We start from the raw sequence: 23,533 nt of genomic DNA, 5'->3' as shown, positions 1-23,533 counted from the left end.
TTAATAAAACAAATTAATCAGAATAATTCTTCATCCGAATTTAATAAACTATGATCCTTAGCATGCAGGATGGATTCACCCTCTTCCACTCCTTGGATTTCACATGAATAGATAGACATATATTTAACCCTAAAAAAACAAAAGCGAAAATCCATGGAACTGCCAATAGACTCCAGATACTGGAAAATTTTGAGGGTAGTAAGGTAAAATAATAAAGAATTATTAAAGTATGATCGCTGCCTGCGGCCAATCGCAAATTCTACTGGTGTCAAAACTGAGGCAGTGAAGCAAAGAAGCAAAAAATATCAGAACAACGAGTGAGAGAGAGAGAGAGAGAGAGTGGAGAAGACTGATCAGTTAATATCGAAAACCCATTCTCTCTCGCTCGCTTGAATACCCTCCCTTGAAAACAAATTTTTTTGGGGATCTGCTAATCAAGGTTTATCTGCTTCGAGTACGAGCTGAAAAATGGTCAGTTATCTCCCAGAATTTGGAGCTTACAAACTATCAATTCTAGAACACAGTTTGTATTTTTCGGATTCTGTGCATGATATAGAAGTTTCTGGATTAGAGTTCTAGCGAAAATTGAGTCGTTCTTTGTTTTTATTTATCCTCTTCCGTCATGAATTTGAGATATGGCTGTTTTGTACTGGAGTTCGGATATGGAAGTTCGAATCGGACTGTTTCATGATGTTTGTCTGCAAGATTTTGAAATTGTGGTATTGTTTTTCCCCCTCCCCCTCTTTCCTCATTAGGTTAAATTTATTTAGATTGTTAAACTGCAAAAGGAAGAGAAAAAGAGTTAAGCAGTTACCCATCTCTTGATGCATGTGTGTTTGAGCGTTTGCCTGACAACTTCTCTTCCTGAGCGCCCGGGGGCTTGCTACAGAAAGTCCTTACTTTTTAGTCAAATAATACCACTTTTGTTCTCGGAGTTTTTGCGATTTTTTGGTTGGAGGAGTTTATGGAGTTATGTTTTTTTGGTAGACAAATTTTCTTATCTTTCTGAATTGTTGTTGCTGCTGTTTGATTGATGAGTGGCTACTTGGTTGACAGCATAAGTTGAGTAGAGGTCACCGTGACAAAGTTCAGCAGTTCATAGCAATCACTGGGACAAGGTTGGTTTTCCATTTAAGTTCCCCACCCTCCCCTCCCCTTTATTATTATTTTTTTTCAATTGTAAGTTGTGTCTTTTCTTTTAGTGGATACTTCATTTATATTGATATTGTTGGCAAGGATTAATGTATCGGTATTGGCTAAATTTAAGATATGTACCAGATGGTAGCTTATCGTATCGGAGATACGGTAAGATATGCTAAAGATCAAGGATTAAAATATTAGTATTGATCGGCTAAATTTAAGATACGTATCGGAGGGTATCGTATCGTAGAGGAGATAACTTTAAACCATAACTGTCGGTGACATAGACTTGGATTAACCGGTTTACCTTATTTCTTTATCTTTTGTATCTACCCCATATTCTCTCCTTGTTTCAAGTGAGAGCATAATTGTTCTGTGTAAACCAATTTGATATTGGTTTTTATTGTAATTAATATTGTGGACCTGTTAGAATCCTGTTCACTGAAAGTGCTTCTGGGAAGCTTTTGCCCCACTGAAATTTAAGCCTATTTACTGGGAAGTTGCTCATAAAAGGATTTCCACTTGTGACTTGTATCAGAAAAGGCTGCTGCTTTTTCATGTGTCTGGTAGATGTAGAATCTATTGACCACTTATTCTTATGTTGTGAGAATCATGTGTCTCCTTTTGGAAATTGCTTCTCTAATGCGATATGGCTTGCAAGTTCCTATGGGGATGTACTTTTTACGGTCATGGCATGGTCTATTGGGTGCAGCTTAATGCCACAGTATTTAGAGGCTATTAAGCAGGGAGAAGTGTCGCCAGATATTTATTCATTGGGCTGGACTGGAGGATGTGCACATGGACCCACCCGGGGGTGCATGATGGCTTTTTAGACCTATCCTTTGATGCATTCTCATTAAGGGAGGTCCTTTTGTCGCATGCTGGTCTATCAGACTTCAACATGGAATGGTATGAGCATTCAATGCCCATTGGAAAAGGAGACTCTGCAGGAGCAATGGTCTTATTCTTTATGCTATCGTTGGGATTTTGTTAATACAAGGGGTGAGGTTCAGCTAATGTTATTGGATGAATGAAGAGGGGCAATTGGGCCGTGAAGGCTTTCAAACTACAAGCAGATTTGGATGTGCGATTAGCATGCTCCTTCTTGCCTTTGCTGGTGGGAAAGGCAAATTTTATAAATACACATAAGATCATTGTGTGCTAAATTTTATTTAAATTTAGAAATTGAATCTTGTATTCAGTTTATGGATCTCTTAGCTGGATACATCTATAAATGGAGGAGAAAGCAACAAAACTCTAAAACTAGAAAGCCAATTAAATAGTCTTTTTTACCCCAAAAAGAATTTTTTTTGAAATATTGAGTCAATCTTTGTACATGGACAGGGACACATTGTTATATATATGGTCACGCGGCTCAATTTATTTATTTATTTTTTTTTTGCCATTCTCCCAAATATAACAAGGTTTGATCCCACGACTCCTCCCCTAAATGCAGGCTCTTCAAGCCAATGCTGCCATCATTAGACAAAGCTAGGGTTCGTTGCTCATGCAACTCACGCCTTTTGAAAGTCCAAATCTAATCACATGTGTCACACTCACACATCACAAGACACCCCCCTTGCATATCCAACCATAACTTCCTAACTTATATTGGAAACAGATAAAATCATGTGTGTGGGTGGATTGGGTGTGGATTTGTATCCTAGTTATTAATGCGTTGCAAACTTTCTCTTGCCTTAATGAGCAAAATCTCTTGCAGCCCTTGAGAATTTGTGCCAAGCATATCTTATGACAATGGTTCCAATTTTATTTTTTTCCAACATTCAGAGAAAGAAAAGCTAGCAAATGAACTAGCTAGAGAGACTGTTGATAGGAATCATCTTAAGATGGCATCATTTTTAATTATGTCCCAATGCTTATATGTATGTATGTATGTGTGTGTACATATATATATATATATATATTATATATGATATTATAGTATATTATATATAGAGAGTGTGAATGACACCTCTATAGGTGTATTTGGAACTTGACACCATCTTTTAATCGCCCCTTGTCTTATTCCCAAAAATAATTTGAAAGTGACATCATTAGGTCATCATCAAAAGGTGTCATTGTCATGCACATTTTTTGAGTATGCATGTGAAATGGTACTATTACTCTAAGTGGGAAAAAATTGTCATACTAAAAGGGAAAAAAAAAGGGTGAAATTATCGCCCCTTAACAAAGATTGGAGCAGCTCAGAGACTTCTCTGAAACTGGGTCCAATCCAGAAAAATAAGGATCCAAAGAAATTTATTATAACATGGGCAATCCTCTTTTTGCTTTTCCATCCAAATGATCCAACATTTTGCATAGAGACCCTATTGCATGAAGGACAGTGTTGGCTTGTGCCAACTGCCCACATCTGGCCATAGCAGACTCTATGGTGGACTCCTTGCATTATGTCAGAAATTTGTTTTTTAATTAAAATATCATAGATTTTTTCTTTTGGCTGGCCACGTGTTGGCTAGTGGTATGAAAGGCTGAAACTTACCAAATGAAAAGGCACTGATGTGTTTTGTGCATGGAACCATATTGGTCACCACTTATGCTGCCATATCTTATGTGAGATTCATGACCTTCAAGAACCTCTCCACTAGTTCAGTGTGCGAGTTGGGGTGCAAACTCTTTACTCTTAATTAACTCTTAGATATTTTGACTGGCCATGCTTAAACCTGGCCAACATGGTCTAATTATCATGGCATTTTTTTTTTCTTTCTAGATTTATATATGTTATTAACTTTCCTCTTGTGCAGTGAAAAAGTTGCACTTCAGGCTTTGAAGGCCAGTGATTGGCATCTTGAAGGGGCTTTTGATATTTTCTACACTCAGCCACAGGTTAAAACAGTTACTGATTCTAGACACCTTGAGGAGCTTTACAATAGATACAAAGGCAAGCCTTTTCTTTTCATAAGTTACACTTGCAAAATTATTTGTCCTTTCATTTTAAATTACTTGACCTTTGTGAAGGGGAGAAAAAAAAAATAAAAAAAGAAAAAAAGAAAAAAAGAAAAAAAAAGGAAAAGAAAAGAAGACTATCATTCTTTATGTTTTTTCATCGTGATTAGGTTTCCTTTAGATGCTTTGTAAATGTTGAGTTGTACTACATATTTTCCTTGTGATATAGTCTGCTAGATGTTTGCAATTTGTACCCTTACATAAGAGGAACTGATTAGAAGACAATTAAAACTAAGATAAGAATACAGTTAAAAATTGAGGATGAGATTAAAATACAACTCAAGAACAAACTAGCCTTTGCAGATATGGAGATGAAGCTTAAGTTATCCCTGATTTTCCTTTGTTCAGTCACAATGTCAGAAGCATTAGAAATTTAGGGTCTTTTTTATTCTATATCTCATAGAAGTTGGTGGGATAAAAACGGCGTACCAAGTGCAATAGGCTTCCGCTACTGCATGGTTTGGGGAGTATGCAGCCCATGGTTTAAAATCTCGCTCTCGCCCCCATCTCACTAATCCAAAAAAGAGAGATCTCGCCAGATCTCGCCGAGATCATGAATTTTTTCACGGTCAACTTGGTGGTTGGTCTTGGTGGTCATATGGTCTTTGTAGTCCTTGAAACTAGGTATTTACCCTATTTTAGGGCTTCTAAACACAATGGAAACATCAATTTTTAAAAATCAAACTTAAAATGGTACTTTGACTTCGTACCCTATGTAAGTAGTCTCCGGCTCTTCGGACCATGCTCTATTCCACAATCCACATTGCACAACTAACACATGACACACCATAATCTTAAGAATTTAAAAAACATCATAGATAATTACTTAATTGATTAACAAGTAATATTGATGACTGATGAGTCACATTAACATACATTTGAAAATTTGAAATGACATAAGATATGAATGGAGATCTTCAAGCAAAAGCACCAAAATTCTTGCCCCTTAGTGTTTTTTCTTCAAAAAAGTAGAGAGAGAGGCGAGATCTTGGCAAGATCTGGAGAAATTTGGCGAGATTTAGCGAGATTTGGCGAGATCTTGTCGTTTTTACACCTTGCTTGTGATCTCGTCTCGCTAATCTAAAAGAACGAGGTCTTGCTGAGATCTCACCGAGATCTTGAACCATGATGCAGCCTTACCCCCACTTTTTGTGGAGTGGCTATTTCCTTGTTCGAACCAGCGACCACTGAGTTACAATAGAGCAATGATGCAGATTCGTAGCTGAACCGGCTTGACCCTTGTGGCAATCTAAACCAGGATGAACGGGTCCAATTGGTTGTTGGGTCCAGTAAGATATTTTAATTCATTTATTTTTTGGGTTTATTAGTTGGATTTATTTTGTAATTTTCTGTTTTAGTTTTAATAGCCTAATTGGTGGTAGAGTTGATTTAGGATTTTATTTCAGTTTATGAGTCCAAGTTAGATTTAAGTTTAATTTTTCCAGTTTTAGATTACAATTAAGAGTCTTTTATTTTCCTCTTTAAAGAGTAGCTTGTTACCAATGTAAGATACAGATTTGGAATGAAAATATTTTGAATGGGCTATGTTACCAGGATGGTACGAACCAGGTTGTGTGACCTCTTCTCGCTCTCTCTCTCCTCTGAACTCCTCATCTCATATCTGGTTTGATCTCTTCCTCTTCCTTCTCAGTTTCTTCTCTCTGATCCATTTTCCTCCTCTCCTATTCTCTGTCATCGTATTCCGCTATTTCTGTTCTTTCTACTTGTTGTTTGCACTGTTGTGGGTTGAAGAACAGGTTTAGATAGTTCCTTGGTCAACTTTTGTATCAACCTGAAACTTTGGGGGATCACTTCTCTCCTCAAAGCAACCCAACACCTGGAGTTAAATGACCATCAAACCTTCCTATTACAAGATATTGACCTGAGCTCTACCCTGGTTCTGCAATTTCCACCAGTGCTGATTTCGGTGGTTTTTTTTATTTGTTTCTGGTTGTTGATCTGGGTTATGATTGGTTAGTATTCAGAGATTAGTAGGTTAAGAATCCCTGCCTGAAATTTCGTGTGGTATGGATGGCTGTTGATAAAGATAACTCAGCTGAAACCAGTTTGGGTTCTCCACTGGTTGTTGATATCGCGAGGAAGGAGACGATCCCCCTTTCCCCCTTTTTTTTCCTCTTACCTTTATTTTGTTTCTTAATTTCCTTTATTGCCCCTCACTACTCTTATTCCCTTATGTCCATAGTTTAGATGCCATTCCAAGTTTGTTCTTGGACAATAAATACTAGTTCCTTTTATGTCTTTGATGCACTTAGTCTACCTAACACTCCCTTGAACTTTCTGGTTATTTACCGATATGCCATTGGATTTTAAAACTTGGAGTTCTGTTGATTGGGTGGGCCCATAAGCGATTCGGGCCAGGTTTTCGAACCCCGTTATCTGCATCAAGCAACCTTATCATTGCATTGGGTGTAAATGCTGAGGGGCAGGATCTTTTGTCTTCCTTGCTTCCAAAAGCATGTATGTAGCTGTTGAGGTATTCTCCTTCAAATCTATCAGGATATTCTTAAAAGACAGATAACCTTGGACTTCCATCTGAGCCCAATATATAGTTAGGTCTTATAATATGCTGACACTGGATAATACCATACATTTTCTTCATTGCGGGTAAGTTGTGCATAGACATTCCCTGGAGATGAAATATGTGGGCTTATAGAATTGTTCCATTACAAAAGAAAACTCAATAATACTAAGCTCATGACTGATATCACTCGTTGGGCACTAAACTAAGCTTAAACCAAACTTGAATCATAGGTTCAGTTGGGCCGAATAAATTAATCCAAATCCAAACAAGAGATTCTTCTCTTTTTGCTGGAATTCTGCATCAACTCTCCTCGACTTAAAAAGATAAAAAATAAAAAAAACTCGACCTCGAGTTTTTCCGTAACGAGGGGGAAACATGTGAGTAGTAGCTTTGACCATCCCTAAATCGAATTCTGGCTGTATACAGATAGTAGGAATAAAGTCCTCAACCTTGGGGATTTTCGTTGAGTAGTAGTTTGGTAGTAGGACGAACTGCATTTCTTCAAGAACTGCATCATGAATGTTGATGGTTTCCTGCAGAATCTCCTTGACCATGTCCTTGCTCTTGGCCTCCTTTTCCAAGCTTTGTCAGCTTCATCCTCTTCAATGTGGGCCTCTACAGTAGAATCTTCAAGCATCATCTCTTCTTTGTCATCAACAGTTACTAGATTCTCTTCAATTTTAATCTCAAATTCTTGCTCTTTGGTTGGTGGTCTCTTCTTTTCATGTGGAGGTGCAAAGTTGAGATCAATATGTAAAGTAGAGGGTGATTCTAGTATGCCTCTTCTGTGAAATTATAGCTGATCGTTTGACTAGCTGCTTCAACTCCCTAAGAACTTTATTAAGAAAATTTTGGATGTAGGCCATCTCAGAGGGACTTAATTCACTGCTAGCCATAATTCTGTTGCCCATGGATGAGTTTTAATAAATAATATTAAGATATAATGAACTAAAAAATCATAGGGTAGAATCACAGTAATCCAAGTTTAGGAAACAAAAGTCCAGAATAGAAGCTTCAATATCTCCAAACCAGCCAGCTGATAGGGCTTAAATTATGGCCGAAAGCTGGTCCTAACTTGGTGGTCTTTTATCAATGTTATAGAGATCTAATTGTAAAATGAGAAATAATAGAGGTGGACAGAAATTAAAAACTTAGTGAAAACAGAAAATAGAAAGTTATTAAAACATGAAAAACTCCCAAACTCCAGATCTGACGGTGCTACAACTTTGGACAGATGTTCAACTAGTCCTTATAGGGAAGAACATGATATACAAACTTACAAAGCATGGTTTGATCCAGCACTAGGAAAGGATGGAATCTTTAAGAGACGACGAAGAACACAAGTGGACAGAAACTGACATAAATAAACAGAAAAAGTAAAATGAGACATAGTCGAACAAGGAGGGAATATAAACCAAAACAAAAGAGATTGGAAGCAAACATGTAGGAATTGAACTCAATAGAAGAGGGTTTCAGATTTTACCTTGATCAGCACCCACACACTCACCTTGTAGCTTGCTGAAACTGAGAAAAAGATGGAGAGAAAAGAGGGGGAAAAGTGGGGATGTGACTAGGAATCACCACCACCGAACTTATAATTCACCAAACAACAACTCAGCCTTTTCCCAACTAAATGGGGTCGGCTACATGGATCTGTCAAAGAAAAATAAAAGGATTAGAAGAGAGAAAGGGAGGGGGTGATCAAGAAAAGAGATAAGGCAATGCAACACCTCCGGGTCATCCCACTTAAATGCAGTCTGTTACATGGATCTTTGCCCTCCTAACAGCTCTGTTTGGTGTCACACTAAAGTGCAAAACCTAGCTTTTGCAAGTTTGTCCCTACCAACTCATCAATGGTCATTTTAGGCCTGCCCCTAGCTCTTCTAGCTCCTTTCAACTGGATTTGATCACTCCTCCTTACTGGAGCATCCTCAGGCCTCCTTTGAACAAGGCCATACCACCTTAAGCGCATTCTCGGAGCTTCTTCTGGATTGGGGCCACTCTCAACTCAGCTCTACCCTGTCATTCTTCACTCTATCTCTCCTAGTTTTTTCACACATCCATCTCAACATCCGCATCTTTGGTACACTCAACTTATCTATGTTATGCTTCTTGATTGCCTAACATTTCCCCCATACAACATAGCCAGTCTAACGACTATCCTGTAAAACTTTCCTTTAAGCTTGAGGGGAATGCGTCGATTACACAACACTCTAGATGCATCTCTCCATTTCAACCATACTACTTTAATTCTGTGGGAAACATCATCATCTATCTCAGCATTCTTGCAAATAGTAGATCCCAAATATCTAAAACAGTTGCTTTGTGGGATCTCTTACTCTTCAAGCTTCACCACATCACTATTCGTCCTTGAGCTACTAAAGTTACAACCCATATACTCCGTCTTCATTCTGCTAATCTTAAGACCTCTTGATTCCAAGGTAGATCTCCATTACTCCAACTTATCATTACTCCCTGCCATTGTCTCATCCACCAAAATGATATCATCGACAAAAAAATACACCATGAGACCTCCCCTTGAATGTTCTTGGTTAAGTCATCCATGATGAGTGTAAACAAATAGGGGCTTAAAGCAGATTCTTGATGTAACCCAATGGTAACTAGGAACTCACTACCCTGATCTCCCGCCATCTCACACTAGGCACCACGCTCTCGTACATGTCCTTAATTATGTCTACGTACATACTAGCCACCCCTTTCTTTTCCAAAGCATGCCATATTAGCTCTCTAGAGACTATGTCATAGGCCTTTTCTAGGTCGATGAACACCATATGAAGATACTTCTTGCAAGATCTAGATTTTTCCATGAGCTTCCGTAAAAAGTAGATAGCCTCCGTCATGGATCTCCCAGGCATAAAACCAAATTGGTTCCTCGAGACATTAGTTTCACTTCTAATGTGGACTTAGATGATCTTCTCCCATGATTTCATAGTATTACTTATAAGCTTTATGCCTTTGTAGTTATTGCAGCTTTTTATATCACCTTTATTTTGGAGACCAGGACTACAATACTTCTCAATTGCTCAAGCATCTTTCTCTAGTGTTCAAAATAGTGTTAAACAAATTGGTTAACCAGGTAGCCCCACAGGCCCACACCCTCCCAAATCCTTCCATACTTCTATTGGCACCATACGGCCTGAAGTCTTACATATTTTCATCTTTCTCAGGGCATCTTTAACTTCGGTCACTCTAATTCACCATATGAGGTTATTGTTGTTTCCCCGCAATAGCATGTAGTCTCCATAGTGTATAAATTATTCCATTGGCCAAAATCATTGGGAGGGTCTCCGTTCTCTTTTATTTATAAAATTGAAAGTATGTAGCACAAAAATAGTAAGGGTTAGCTACCAAGTTGCTTACAACTTAATAAGCTAGCAATTCCCTAGAAGATGTAGTTGCTATAATACAAAATTGAAAGAGGCAAAACCTAAATAGAAACTACTAAACTTCTAATGACTAAGTAACTAATCTATTACCAAATTAGAAACTTACTTAATCCCGTATAGGACCTAAATCTCTGATATTTAGGCTTATGGAATTTTCCATTACAATAAAAAACTAAAAGTACTAAGCAAATGGCCCATTAACCCATTGGGTATTCGAACTAAGCGTAACTTAAACCAAATTTGAACCGTAGGTTCAGTCGGGTCCGATAAAAATTAAACTAAATTCAAAACAACTATCCTATATTCTTTTCATGCTGGAACTCTGTATCAGGGTTACATCAGTGTATGTCTTGTTTACACGTTGATTAATACTGCATAGTTTGTCTAGTCGGGTTTGCAGAAATCTGCCATAAAATTTTTAAGTTTTTAGAACAGTTATTTAATTTTTCTTCAATTCGTCCACATCTAGGATACTTTTATAAAGAATCTTCCCCCCAACCCCCCTCTTTTTCTGTTGGCTTATTTTAGGTTTTCAGATAGGTCTTAAAGCTAGAGGCCAGAGGGGTGGCATGGTATGGTTGAATTTTGATAGGAAGTAGTATTTGCTTGTTTATCAACCCTTAAACCTTATAGGGTAATAACCTGGGTTGATTGCTCCCCTCCCCCTAGTTTTGATGTATCATAGTCATTCTATTCTAGAAATGACGTTTCATGTCAAAAACAGAATTTTCAGTTTCTGTGGCAATTCCGTTTTAAAATAAAAAAATGGTGTTCGGTGAACCTGTTTCGAAATGGTTTCAAAACAGGAAAACAACAGCTGTAGCGTTTGGTAAAACTTATTCTGAAACAAGTTTTTTGTTAAGGAGTTGCAGAGAAGATGGAGCTCCTATTCCACTATACACTCCAACCAAAGAAAATGAAAGCCTTCAAAGGAATATATATATATATATATATAGCAGTATAGCACCGATGCTTCCAACATCTGTTGATAAAAGAAGAATAACAAGCAAGTAGTACTCAATATCCACAGCTGTGAAATTAGAACAGCAGTATTTTTACTATAAAACATACATTTAAATATCTATAGTTGTTAACAAAGTGAGAATTTTCCCCAACTCTGTTCACCAAAAAAATAAAAGTAAAAAATAACAAATAGTGAATCACCATCCTCTTTCCCCCCTTTATTCCAATTTTTTTTTTTCAGAGGGTACACAGCAGAGTACCTTTCTAGACTCTGCAAAGAAAACCACAGCACTGTTGGGATGCATCTATGATACTTTTTTAATTCACTAAAATAAGGTAGAAAGAAGAAAACATGCAAGAACCACCATCCCTTACTCCAAAAATCCCTAGCTTAAATTTGATTCAAAAACTCAGGTTTGAACTTGAAAACAGAAATGAGATTCAAAAACTCAAAAATGGAAGGATAAAAATGACTGATAATTGAATCTGGTTTCAATACTTTATCAACCAAATAGATGGAAAATCTAGCTGGGTGTATTGGTGTAATGGGGTGATAAGCCCTCTTTAAAATCCAACAAATGCAACCCAACTCCTCACAAGCATACCCCATTTCAGTCCCATCTTATCACCATTTATGAAACTGGTATTCAGATTTACATGTTAACAACTCGATATTCCATTCACAAAAGGGCCAAAAAAAGTTGAAAAGCTTGAATCAAAAGAGGATATACCTGGATGAGCGCAGAGGGTCGTTTCTCCTGAAATGGACAGCAGGCATTGACCAGCAGGCTGCGAGGGCCGATCGACAACTTGCAGGTTTCGAAATGGGTTCAAAGTAGTGCGAAGGTAATTAGGGCTCTTGTGTTTTCATCAGGTTGGGATGACAGAGAGTAGAGAAGATGAAAGGCATCGGGTTTTTGGGGGGAAATTATTGGGAATGATTGTATTAAATCCTCCAATTTGGTCCATTTGAAACGTAACTGAGATGTTGGAATCCGTCATTTCTCGTTTCTAGTGTTTTTTTTTTTTCAAAAGAAAAAAAAAGGAAAAACAGAAAGTGGACACCAAACGGTTTATTCCATTTTTTTTGGTTCTCGTAGAATGGGAAAACGGCAGAAATGTTTTTTCGGATGACTACCAAACGTGTTTTTTTCTCTTCCCCATTTTAATAAAATTATTAAATAAATAAATAAATAAAACTGGGTTGATTAGCTTCTCTTTTTTTGGATGAATTGTTGATTGCCTTCTTGTTATGTAGGTTGTCCAACTTATCCTATCTTGCATCAACATCATTCCCATTAGTCTGTAGACAGAAATGTATCAGCCAAAAGATATAAGTGATATGTTAACTGCATGATTTCTACAACAAAGGTTCTAACTTTCTAAACTTCTAATCATAAGTTGCCAACCCTCCTGGATCAATGTAGAGGACGGAGCTAATCTGGCCAAATTAACTCCTACAATAATTCCTTGGCTATTTGATACCACTCAAGCTTGTCTTTGGCTGCTTGTATTAGTCTTAGAGACCTGCATCCATTTTACATATTGAAGGACTTGAGTTTGTGTTCATGTTCATTCCTGCATGGACTGGGCATAGGGTTTAATGTGTTTGCAATTGGCACTGGCTCTTCTCTTGTTGCACTTTGTTGTGTCAGTCTTTCGTACTCTTTGTTTTTATTAATGAAAAGATTGTGGTCCCTCATCCCTGCTGATTCAGTTTTGAAGTTCTGATGACTTAGTTACCTTTAAAATGTGGAATTTCGACATGATCTAATTTTGGGGCTTTATTCTGTTTCTTTTTGCTTGCTCTGAGAGCTTGTTTGTAGAGTTTTTCCAATTACTGCATGAATTTTTATGCTGCAAAAATGCTTTTGTTACCTTGCATGATTGCGTCCTGATCCTATCAGTTTGTGCAGATCCATACACTGACATGATTTTGGTTGATGGCATCACTCTTCTTTGCAATGACCTGCAGGTAACATTCTTAATTTTTGGATAGAATTGTATCCTTGATTCTTTGAATGCTAAAACTTTAAAATAGTTTGTGTATTCCAGCTGGATCTTATTCTATGCAGAAATTCTTCTTTGTATTTGTTTTCTTGAATGGTTTTATGTGGTCAGTCTAACATTGTGTTTTTCTTTTCACAAGTTAGTGACCAATTCGTTTACCTTGTTTTGGCAGGTGGATCCTCAAGATATTGTCATGGTATGTGCTTATTTCTAATTGCATCAGTACTTTCTTAGTTTCTTCTGATGTATACAACAACAACAAAGGCTTATCCCAAGTGGGGTCGGCTCTTCTTCTGATCTATAGTATCACTAAAATATATTTTTGTTGAAACAAATTGAAGAGAAATTATAAAATATTCGATAGAAAATCTAAACTGGAATATTTGACCCACTTAGGTTGCTCAACTCGACTTGACTAAGCCTTTTCCCAACTGTTTTCCCACTTAGCTAAGTCTCTGAAAAATAATGGTAGAACATACAACTATATAGTTCATGTACTAAATGTGGAGTTACTGCACAAAGAAAAAGTAAAACAACATAAGTTGATAAAAAATGAGTTAATACTATTATGCTTATGCAAATTGGCATGCTATGGGGTGAAGAATCTTCATTGTCTATGGTTTGTTTGGCTCTATCTCGTTGAAAACTTAGCCATAGCTAAATGGAGATCCACTGTTACTTGGGATTTCAGTAACAGCACTCAGGATTGAGCTTCTGTTACTGGATTACAAATTAATTTATTTGATCAAAGATTATTTCTATTACCACTAGGGTTTTAATCATTCAAGCATGTTTCTTCATTTACTTCAATTCTAGTTCTACATATTGATGCAATCCCTGGTTTGAATATCCCATTTGGGATCGCTATGGGCCCACAAGAATAATAAATAACTCAAATCAAATCTTCGGTGGCAATTCCATAATTTAGTGCAAGCTTACAAAGTGGAGTGGCAGAACTGTAATAACCAGAATATCAAAGGTAAGGGGACAAACTTGGATGGGATAATAAAATAAGGACAAAAGTGAATAAAGATAGAAGGGGAGGGAAAAAAAGGAAGAGAAATAAAAGGGGGAAGACTGAAGACTTACTTTATCTCGATGAGGTTGTCTTCAACCTCATGGTAAGGGCAGAGATCTCTTCTTCTGAGATCCAATCAATTTAATACTTCAAGCACTAAATTACATCACCCAGACCTGTTGAGTCCAGCAAGATTTAATTCTAATCATCAACTAGCAATCTAGTGGTGAACTTTGAAGTCATGAGTCATGACTGGTGGTAAAGTGATGCCATACTGGGTTCTCTCAATAATGAGAGTTTTATGACATAACATCCTAGGAATGAAATCTTCTTTGGTAGAAAACATACCCTCGAGGCCGAGGGGCAGCAGAGGAGGGATGAACAGGAATCGAACCAACTTGTGGAGGTCTCACAGTACTGCTGAGACAGGGTAAGTGTAGGCAGGTTAAATTCAAAGGGAAAGAATACAGAAGCGAGAAGAAGATTTAATGGCATTTAACGAATAAGAACAAAGAAAGGGGAATGTGGTCGTACCTAAGAAAAGTTTAAATAATCAAGAAAACGAAGAAAAGAGAGGGATCAGGAACACTCCAATCTCCATCGATCTACAGACCACACAAGCAACTCACAAAAATCATATCAATGTCATTTTCTCTGTTTTCATTGTAGTAGGTTACCTTGTAGAAATAAGAAAATATTCCTACTCAAAAAAGAAATATATTCTATTTGGAAACTAAATCTAGGAAACCAAAAAATTAGGAAACTAACAACTCCTTTGGAGCTATCTTCCTACATATCTTCTCTATCTAAAACTCTCATATAAAACAAGTAAAAATAACCCAATCTCGTGGCCTGGTTTGGTCAAAATTTGGCTGGATGATGAACCAGACCATTTCCTTCATCTATGAGCTGCATCATATAGCTGCCTATATCCCTCTAGCTGATTGAAGTAATTCTGCATATTTTATTCCATTCAGTATCAGTAATTACACACCTTACCTTTCACGCAACATTTCAAAAGATGATCTATATCTGACGTGCTGATTTAAAGTTATAAAGCAAACCTACTGGAGATAGGAAAGCTAAAAAGAAGGTGCAGAATCAATGGATAGATTCCGAGAAGAAAAGAAAAAAATTAGAATAAGAACACAAGAGAAGAGAAAATTCACACTTATTAAAAGCAGATCAGGAGAAGGAAGAAATAGTAAGGTCTGGGATATTAATCCCGTATGCATCACTCAACAGCACCAAGACTTGTGAGAAAAACTCATATTTCTTTACTCAAAACAGCCTTAATTGATGGGTGTATTACATATATAAAAACCTTTTGAAATTCCTCATAACTGCTAACTCACAGCCATGCTTCTGCTCCCTGGAGGGTGATCTTTAAATCTTGATTGGATGTTTCTTAAGAATCCAGGTCATGGAAGAGGATAATCTTGTATTATTTGCAAGTTGTAACCCAGGCTGGACAGATCGACCAGTATTTGGGATCAATGGAAAGTCTGGAGACCAATCCGGTCTATGATCCGCAAACTTTTTTTTTTTTTTTTTGGGGGGGGGGGGGTGGGGGCTGGGGGGTGTGATAGGTCTGGCTGGATTTCTTTTCAGAATATCCAGGTCCCTGGAGGTACTTCCATTTGATTAGGTAGGATCTTTATTTATCTCTTTCCAATGGAGAGCAAGATTGGGCAATTCAAGAACGGATTTTTTGGCTATAATTGGAGTTTCTGAAATCTCTCACTTTGTAGGACTTTTGATTGCTGGATAGGTGTGGGTGTGAAATTTTGTATCTTTGTGAAGTTCATAGTTATTAAGGCAGTGAGGCGACCGAGGCATTTGAGGGTCTTTTAGAGCATCTTAGCGATAAGACAGGTATAAGGCATCGCTTTATTGACTAAAGCGTTCCTGTGTAATTGTTTTATAAAACCATTCTATTTGACTCAAATCCTAGTTGAATCCTACTACTCATATGCTAAATAAATATTAAAGGTTCATATTTCATACCAATGCAAGATATTCATCTTCATCAATCATCAATCACCATTCATCAATCATCATCATGATGATCATAACATATTAACATATAATATAAATACATAATTATGAAATAAAATTATTAATATAAAGAAAAGAAGACTTTAAATATACAAGTATTCATTACTAATATGTAAGGGCCCTACTTTGATCAATCCCAATAATGTTCAACTGCTAGGTATGAGAAATACACAACTGACGCAAGAGGAAAGAGAAACACATAGCGTTACTATCACGATAAGTCAAAAGAGAAGACACTATCTGCAGAATAAATTTCTGGAAGGCAGATCTGGTGGAAGAACAGGAAGCAGCTGTGTTTGAAGAAACTGGTTCTTTCACAGTAACTGCGTTTTGGCCCCAAACTATACTACCAGAATTGCCCCTTTGTTTGAACACTCCATTCACTTTTAGGACCAAAGGTTCAGGAATGAGGGAGATTAAACTCCTCTCCCTCTGTCCAGCCTACCACTCAAGACAAAGTATAACTAGTAAATACAAAAAATCCCAAACAACTGAGGAAGTATAGGAAGGAGAAATCGAATAACCAGAAAAGAATTATGGGGCAAGAAGAAAGTAGGGGAATAAAGGTAAGGGTGTGGAATGATTGTACTGCATTAGTAAGAGTCTTACGACTCTCACGGTCACACCGTAGGTAAAAAAAAATTAAGACTTGAGAGTCGTAAGACTAATGAACAGATGAAGACGAAAGAAGAAGAAATAGGGAAGAAGAGAGAAAAAATCTCACAAAGAAGATGAGAAAAAAAAAATAAAAAAAAAATAGACAACATACTTGGAGAGAGGGGAAGGAACCTTCGCCGGAGGCCGCTAAAGAAGATTCGAAGGAGGAGGGACCGCTGGAGTGCTTCACCGTTGGCTGTGGAGCGATTTGGGTTTTGAAAGAATATCGTGTTTTTTTGGTAGAGTTTTAAGTCATTAGCTTTTAATCCAGTGTATCTCATGTGCATCAAAATTTATGCACCAGCCAATCATGAAGTCTATTTTGGAATATTCATAAATCAGCTGTGAAAACAAATCTTTTTTTTAAAATCCCATAAGGCGGTCGGCTTTCATACCCAACATAAAGCGGCTTACTGCCTTAACCTTTCTCAAGTGCATTAGTGCCTTACCATTCTGCTCTCCATCTCTATGTCTGCAGCATATTATCTATATTGAAAGAAAATTTATTATTTAAAAAAAATGGTCATCCATAAAAACAACAAAAAGGAAAAAAAAAATGAAGAGGTTTCGATCTTCTAAAAAATAGCTCCAAAGAAAAGCAACCGGAAATGATCCATAATGTGATTCAAGTCAATCAGAAAATTATCGATGCAAGACAACACATGAATGGGCTTGATGAGAAACATTTTCGTGCCTCGTGATGCTCCCTCATCGTAGAAACTAGTAAGGGAAAACAAGTCAGTGTGTTTTGTTAGGCTTATGCAAATTGACTTCATTTTTTATTGTTTAGAATGATATGAAATTATGGACTACATTACATTGACTAATGTATTGCCAGTATTCAGAGTTCAACAATCGCTAGCAGTAACTGTTTCTTTATTAGTTAGAAGGGGTGTATTAAATTACTGGAAATTCAAGCATTGTTGGCATGTGCATGATAGTTTTCTTATATTTCTTGCTTTCTGGTAAATTCTGTATTTATTTAAAAAAAATAAAGAAAAAAGAAAATGATGATGACTTGTCTCTGGGCTGAAGGTTTTTGATAACATTTGGAATTTTGCCTTCACCGCAGTTGGTTTTGTCCTGGCATATGAAGGCTGCAACAATGTGTGAATTTTCCAAGCAGGAGTTTATAGGTGGATTGCAATCACTGGGGTGAGTATTAGTTAATTAATGTTGTTCTATTTTATTATATGTATATATATACACTTGCCCCTCCTAGACCCTGCAGTAGCAGGAGCCTTGTGCACTGGGTTTCTCTAAATATATATATATATATATATATGTAATTGTTGATTCTTACAAGAACTAAAGGCACTGTATTGGCTGAACTGCTGAACTCACTAAGATCAAATATTCTGATGGCAGGGTAGATTCACTTGAGAAGCTTCGTGAAAGGATACAATATATGCATTCTGAACTAAAAGATGAACGTATGTTCACATCATTCCAGGATGCACAAACTCTTCAATCTTAAAGAATTTTTTGTATGTAATGTCTCTTAGATCGTAAAGGAGTCTGTTGTGATTTTTAGATAGAATAAAACTTATATTCTTGCGATTCCTTATGAAAAACTGGCAAGTGCCCAAGGTGGGTGGGAAGAAAAATATTGGATCAACATACTGGGGTAATTGGTGGATTTTTTTTATTTATTTATTTTTGATAATTTAATGGTGTGATATATTTACTAAAAAGGACATAGTGGTGGAAGTTTGTTTAGTAACTGATTGATGTCTTGTGCTTCCTTTGCTTTTCCAGAAAAGTTCCATGAGATATACAACTTTGCTTTTGGCTGGGCTAAAGAGAAGGTATTATTAATATTTGGAAACTTCTTTTTGTATACCTGGATAACTGTAAGATGTTGCTATATCTCTCATTTTATTTGACTTAAATTGTCATAGTTAGTACCATACAGGAGACTTAGTGTCTGTTGAATTCAGCTTCTTTTCTTCTTGATATTTGGTCTCTGAATTTTTTGGGCAAAAAATTCTTTTAGTACAGATACATCAATGAAATAGTGAGAGTTGAATTTTGCATTCCAGATTTCCTGGTAAGCCAAGAAATATTATCAGATGCAATAAGGCATATTGGCATCAGCCAGCTATTTCTGTTGATTTTTATTTTATTTTATTTTTTCTGAACCATCTCTGATTATATATTGAATATCATGAATGCACTCAGCTGGTTTTCCACTTTTCCACCATGCTTTTGTTTTTGTTTCTTTAAACCATTTGTCAATCTCAAGTTTGATGTGTACGGGATGCAAGGACTTATGATATTCCTTGATGCTTCTTTCTGGTTAACTCTTCCTATTTCTTGGTGGGGATGTCAATGTTTTCAAAACATGGGGAAAAGTTTGGTACTTTCTGGATTGTTGCACCATATTACCTGTATTTGAGAATACTTCATTCTACTCTTCTTTCTTGTCATCATCCATCTATTCCCCACTCCCTCCTGAAGGGGGCACCGCTTTGTGGAGAATAACAAGTTAGCACTTTTTTCTTGTTTAATATTCATTGAGTAAGCTTCTTCCTCATGGTTGTTGTGTTGCAGATTTGTATATATGGTATTTGGCATTAAATTTGGATCAAACTCACATGATATGGTTATGATGCGTGAAAATTCACAATTTACATACTTGGTCTTAGTTCTTTATGAGGGTTAGTATTAGACTTTAATTTAACATTTGGTGTCAGGCAGGATTTTTTACTTTGAATACAAAATTTCTATTTTTTCTGTGTTACTGATAGGAAGATTGAATATCTTTTTGCAAGTTAGAATGTGGGCATGCAATTTCATATATAGAGGCCTGTAGATTGTCGAGGGCCATATAAGATCTGTAATGGTTGAATTATCTTTAATCGATACCTTGTCAAAAGCTAGTGTTGCAAAAGCCTCCACTAGTTGGTGTTGGTCGTCTTGTCTTCTTCATGAGATAATTTTTTCTTTTAAATCTTGCTAGTCCATTTTCTTTAATGTATTTTAATTTGTCATATTTTCCATTTCATGAATGAATGTTTTAGTTAGTCGATGGCCTAGTAAGATGAGAAACTTACATATCTTGTTTCTATTTTTTCCAATTAAGGAAGAATATTAGTTTCTTTTCTTCTGTCTTAATTTTGATAAATTACAAGTTTATTCTTAAATTGGATTCTGATATTGGTTGATAAATTCAGGGCCAGAAGTCTCTTGCATTGGATACAGCAATTGGGATGTGGCAGTTACTATTTGCTGAAAAGCAGTGGCCATTGGTTGATCACTGGTGCCATTTCTTACAGGTAGCATGACTAAAGACCTTCCATCTCTAATCTTGGTCCATTTGATAATTTAATGTTTCCTTAATGGATATTTGTTTTGATTAATGTTTTTGGATGTTTCTTGAATTTTGGTGGGAAGATACTAGGGTCCATCTAAATAGTGGGTACATAAATGACTTCTCACTAAACTGATAATTTTGACTACATTGTTGAGATATTTTCTTCCCCTCTAATAAAATTTACTCCGTGAGACAGAGAGAGAGAGAGGGCTTTGGTTCAACTGATAATCCAATTCTTTCTGGTTTTGATTTCCGTTTAAATCTTAGCATTTATTATTCTGTGTATGTGTTAGATAAGTACCTATAATTGCTTTTTTTTTTTTTTTTAATGCCTGCAATATAGGTTCGACACAACAAAGCAATCCCAAGTGACACGTGGTCTCAGCTATTGGAATTTGTAAAGGTAGGTATGCATAAACATGTATACTCATGCAGAGTCTTCTCATTTTTTGTACAAGGTACCACTTTCACTGCATCATATGATTCAGAAAACCCACGCTTGACCATAGGTACATGCATTAAATATGTGAAGAATATTAATTTGGAAGGCACCTAATTGAAAATTGGATTTTCTACTTGCTTTCTCGAGTTTTAATTGATGTAGTGCTTTGTTCAAAAAAAAAAAAAAATCCCAGCAGTTCTGCTAGTTTAGCACGATGGATGCATGGTTTTAAGCCATGTGGAGAGATGGCCTGGCCAAACCTGAACTAGCAGATAGATGAAGTGTCATATAGATCAACTACATCAAATGTGGTGATCCAACTCAACTATATGACCAACTTTGCATAGGACCCTTGTATTTTGCTAGCTTTTTTGGCTTGGAAATTGATGGTTGGATTTTTTTTGGGGGGGTGGGGGGTTTGGTGCTAATCACTTGGGAACTACTGTTGCCAAACTCTGTGAATTTAGAACTTGATCAAGTTCAATTTTGAGAGATTTTTAGTTATTTCAAGATTAGGATCTGAGAGAGCAAACTGATGGAATTTTTTGGATTCTCATCAGGTGAAAAAAAGGAAAGGTACAATCATAAAATTTGTAAGCTTATTATGTCCTCAGATGATCTTGAAAAAACCGATTTTTTTTTTTTTTTTTTTTTGAAAAGGTCTTATCGGATAGGATTCCTCTCCATAGAGCCCAGGGAACAGGGAGCCATCCCACGGCTGGGTTGACCTAGGGACGCATGCCCGGGTCCTCCCAGTCATGGGATGGCTCCCTATTCCCTCGGCTCTATGGAGAGAAGCCGGATCTTATCTGCGCACCAATTTTGGGTGTAAAGTGAGATGCAACTATGTAGCCCTTTGTGCTAGGCTGTAAGTTTGGACTGGGGCAGTGTACTTTGTGGTTTGGTTTTATAAGAACTGCTTATTTTGAGAAGGGTAAAGTCTCTCTAGGCAAGCCGTGTAGCCTATGCCTACTCACATTTTTTTTTATTTATATATATATATATATATATATTTTTTTTTTATATATATATATAGATATATATATAAATTTATTAATTCTTTGAGAGGAAAAATAAATAGAAAAATTTCTGTGAGGGGCGTAGGCTACCTCGCTTGCTCATAGAACCATCTCCCTTTTAAGAAATGATAGTAGGGGGGCGGATAAGAAAAGGAAAGCTGACCCTTTGGGAAGTTTGATATAGGGGAAGGAAAGTTGAAATAGTAATTAAAAATAAATAAAAATTCCATCGGCAAATTACAAGCTTAGATATCAGATATGCACAGTGAGGGGGTTCATGGGACTCATGGAAGTGTCACACACTGCTTTTGCGTGGAATAATCACAAATTTACTATCGTGTATTTCATGGGAAAAAAAGATTCATAATCGTGTATTTCATCGGAAAAAAAGATTCATAATCGTGTATTGCATGTTCACAACTCTAGAATAACTTTCTGATGGATGCTTATGCTAAGTGAGTAATTAATGTTTGTGTTTTTTAATAAAATGCGTAATTATGTTTGCCATGTCTTGGTTTCTGCAGACGGTGGACCATGCCCTATCAAACTATGATGCAGAAGGTGCTTGGCCCTACCTGATCGATGAGTTCGTTGAATATCTGATTGAGAACAGCATAGTCCAAAGAAACGGGTGATGCATCGGACCTGAAGACTGGGTTTCAGAGTTCATAGTGTTGACAATTTTTCTTGTGCCTGCATTCTATCTGCAGTGATTGAATTTGATCCATCAAGTTCACCCCTCAGAACCTCCCATGAAATGGGTACGCTGCTTCTTATATGTTGGTTTATGCAAAAAATGGAAGGGGAAAAAATTTATACCAAAACACCTAGGCTTCATTCTCTTTTCAGCAATTGATTCACCCACAACTGTTAATCTGAGTCATTAGGCTCAGATAGTCCCTAAATATTTGGGGTGCAGAAAGGTGTTTGCACAATGTCTCCCAATTCGTGTCTATTGGAGGATGATCTGGTACCTTTTCAATCATATTGATATGTAGGGTCCATCCGCCTTGGATTTGCCAAGTGGAAAATTTCATTTGTATTAGACTATGTGGCATGATGTGGAACCTTTTAATTATGTGTTGATAGAGCCACCTTGGAATATCCTAGGGCCCGTTTGATAACGTTTCTGCTGTTTCTGTTTCAAGAAACGGCAGAAACATGAATTTCCGTTTCTAGAAACAGAAACGGAATTGAAGGTGTTTGATAAGTCATGTTTTTAGAAGTCGATAATAACCAGTGAAAAAATGGCCACAAGTCGTTTCCAGAAACGGAGAAACAAGTTGAACTTGTTTCGCCTGGGTCGTTTCTTGAACCATAAATAAGTATAAATTTCTATTTCTATTTCTGAAAATAAGTGAAACGAAACGGTTTTATTAAACGTTTTTTGCTCTGTTTCTGTTGTTTTTGGAAACAGAAACGGCAGAAACGCGTTTCTTAAAACGTTATCAAATGGGCCCATAGTTTTGGTGTTGTAATTCACTCATATCATGGTTCAATTGTATGAGATTATACTCTCTTTTTTTTCGATAAAATGAGATTATATGTAGTGAAATCACAAGATCAAAAAATAGGTGAGATTATATGTAATCACTAGTTGATTTCAACCTTAGATTTGATGAAAAAAGAGATGTTCACCACTGCAATGAAGGATAAGCCTGGAATGGATGTGGTTGCAGTACAAGAGGGTCTGTCATCTAAATTCAGGTAGTGAAATCACAAGATATAAAACTATGATGAATAGTTTCAGGACTTTGGTTACATAAAACACAAGATATATTAATGTTAATCTATTTACCAATCAGATCTCTTACCGGAATTCCATTACGTAAAACTTCAGAAAAATACCTTGAACTTTGAATGGATGTGGAGTTTCTAAAGACACTTCCACTTGGGAGGAAGAGAAGAGATTCAATAGGTCCTTCGCAAGATTACAAAAACAAGAGATTCAGTACCAACGACGGCATGAAAAATGACAATGACAAGATAGGGTATAC

General features: G+C 36.7%; 1 protein-coding gene across 2 annotated transcripts; it reads left to right on the top strand.

Moving 5' to 3' along the window:
- Positions 1-256: 256 nt before the first annotated feature.
- Positions 257-22,614, top strand: LOC122084373 (DCN1-like protein 2). 2 transcript variants are annotated; one of them, XM_042652573.1, is made up of 11 exons: positions 260-471; positions 1,057-1,118; positions 3,903-4,039; positions 12,933-12,991; positions 13,199-13,222; positions 17,832-17,914; positions 18,128-18,192; positions 18,518-18,567; positions 19,936-20,037; positions 20,419-20,478; positions 22,061-22,614. In XM_042652573.1, exons 1-11 carry the CDS (start codon positions 469-471, stop codon positions 22,169-22,171), a joined length of 756 nt encoding a protein of 251 aa, XP_042508507.1. In that variant the 5' UTR covers positions 260-468; the 3' UTR covers positions 22,172-22,614. The 2 variants fall into 2 exon arrangements, with proteins under 2 accessions (XP_042508508.1, XP_042508507.1); XM_042652574.1 differs by lacking the exon at positions 20,419-20,478 and having other exon boundaries at positions 257-471.
- The last annotated feature ends 919 nt before the right edge of the window (positions 22,615-23,533 follow it).

Source organism: Macadamia integrifolia, chromosome 7 (assembly GCF_013358625.1).
Source record: "Macadamia integrifolia cultivar HAES 741 chromosome 7, SCU_Mint_v3, whole genome shotgun sequence".
In the NCBI taxonomy this organism is placed as follows: Eukaryota; Viridiplantae; Streptophyta; class Magnoliopsida; order Proteales; family Proteaceae; genus Macadamia; species Macadamia integrifolia.
This window is presented reverse-complemented; position numbering and strand designations above follow the sequence as displayed.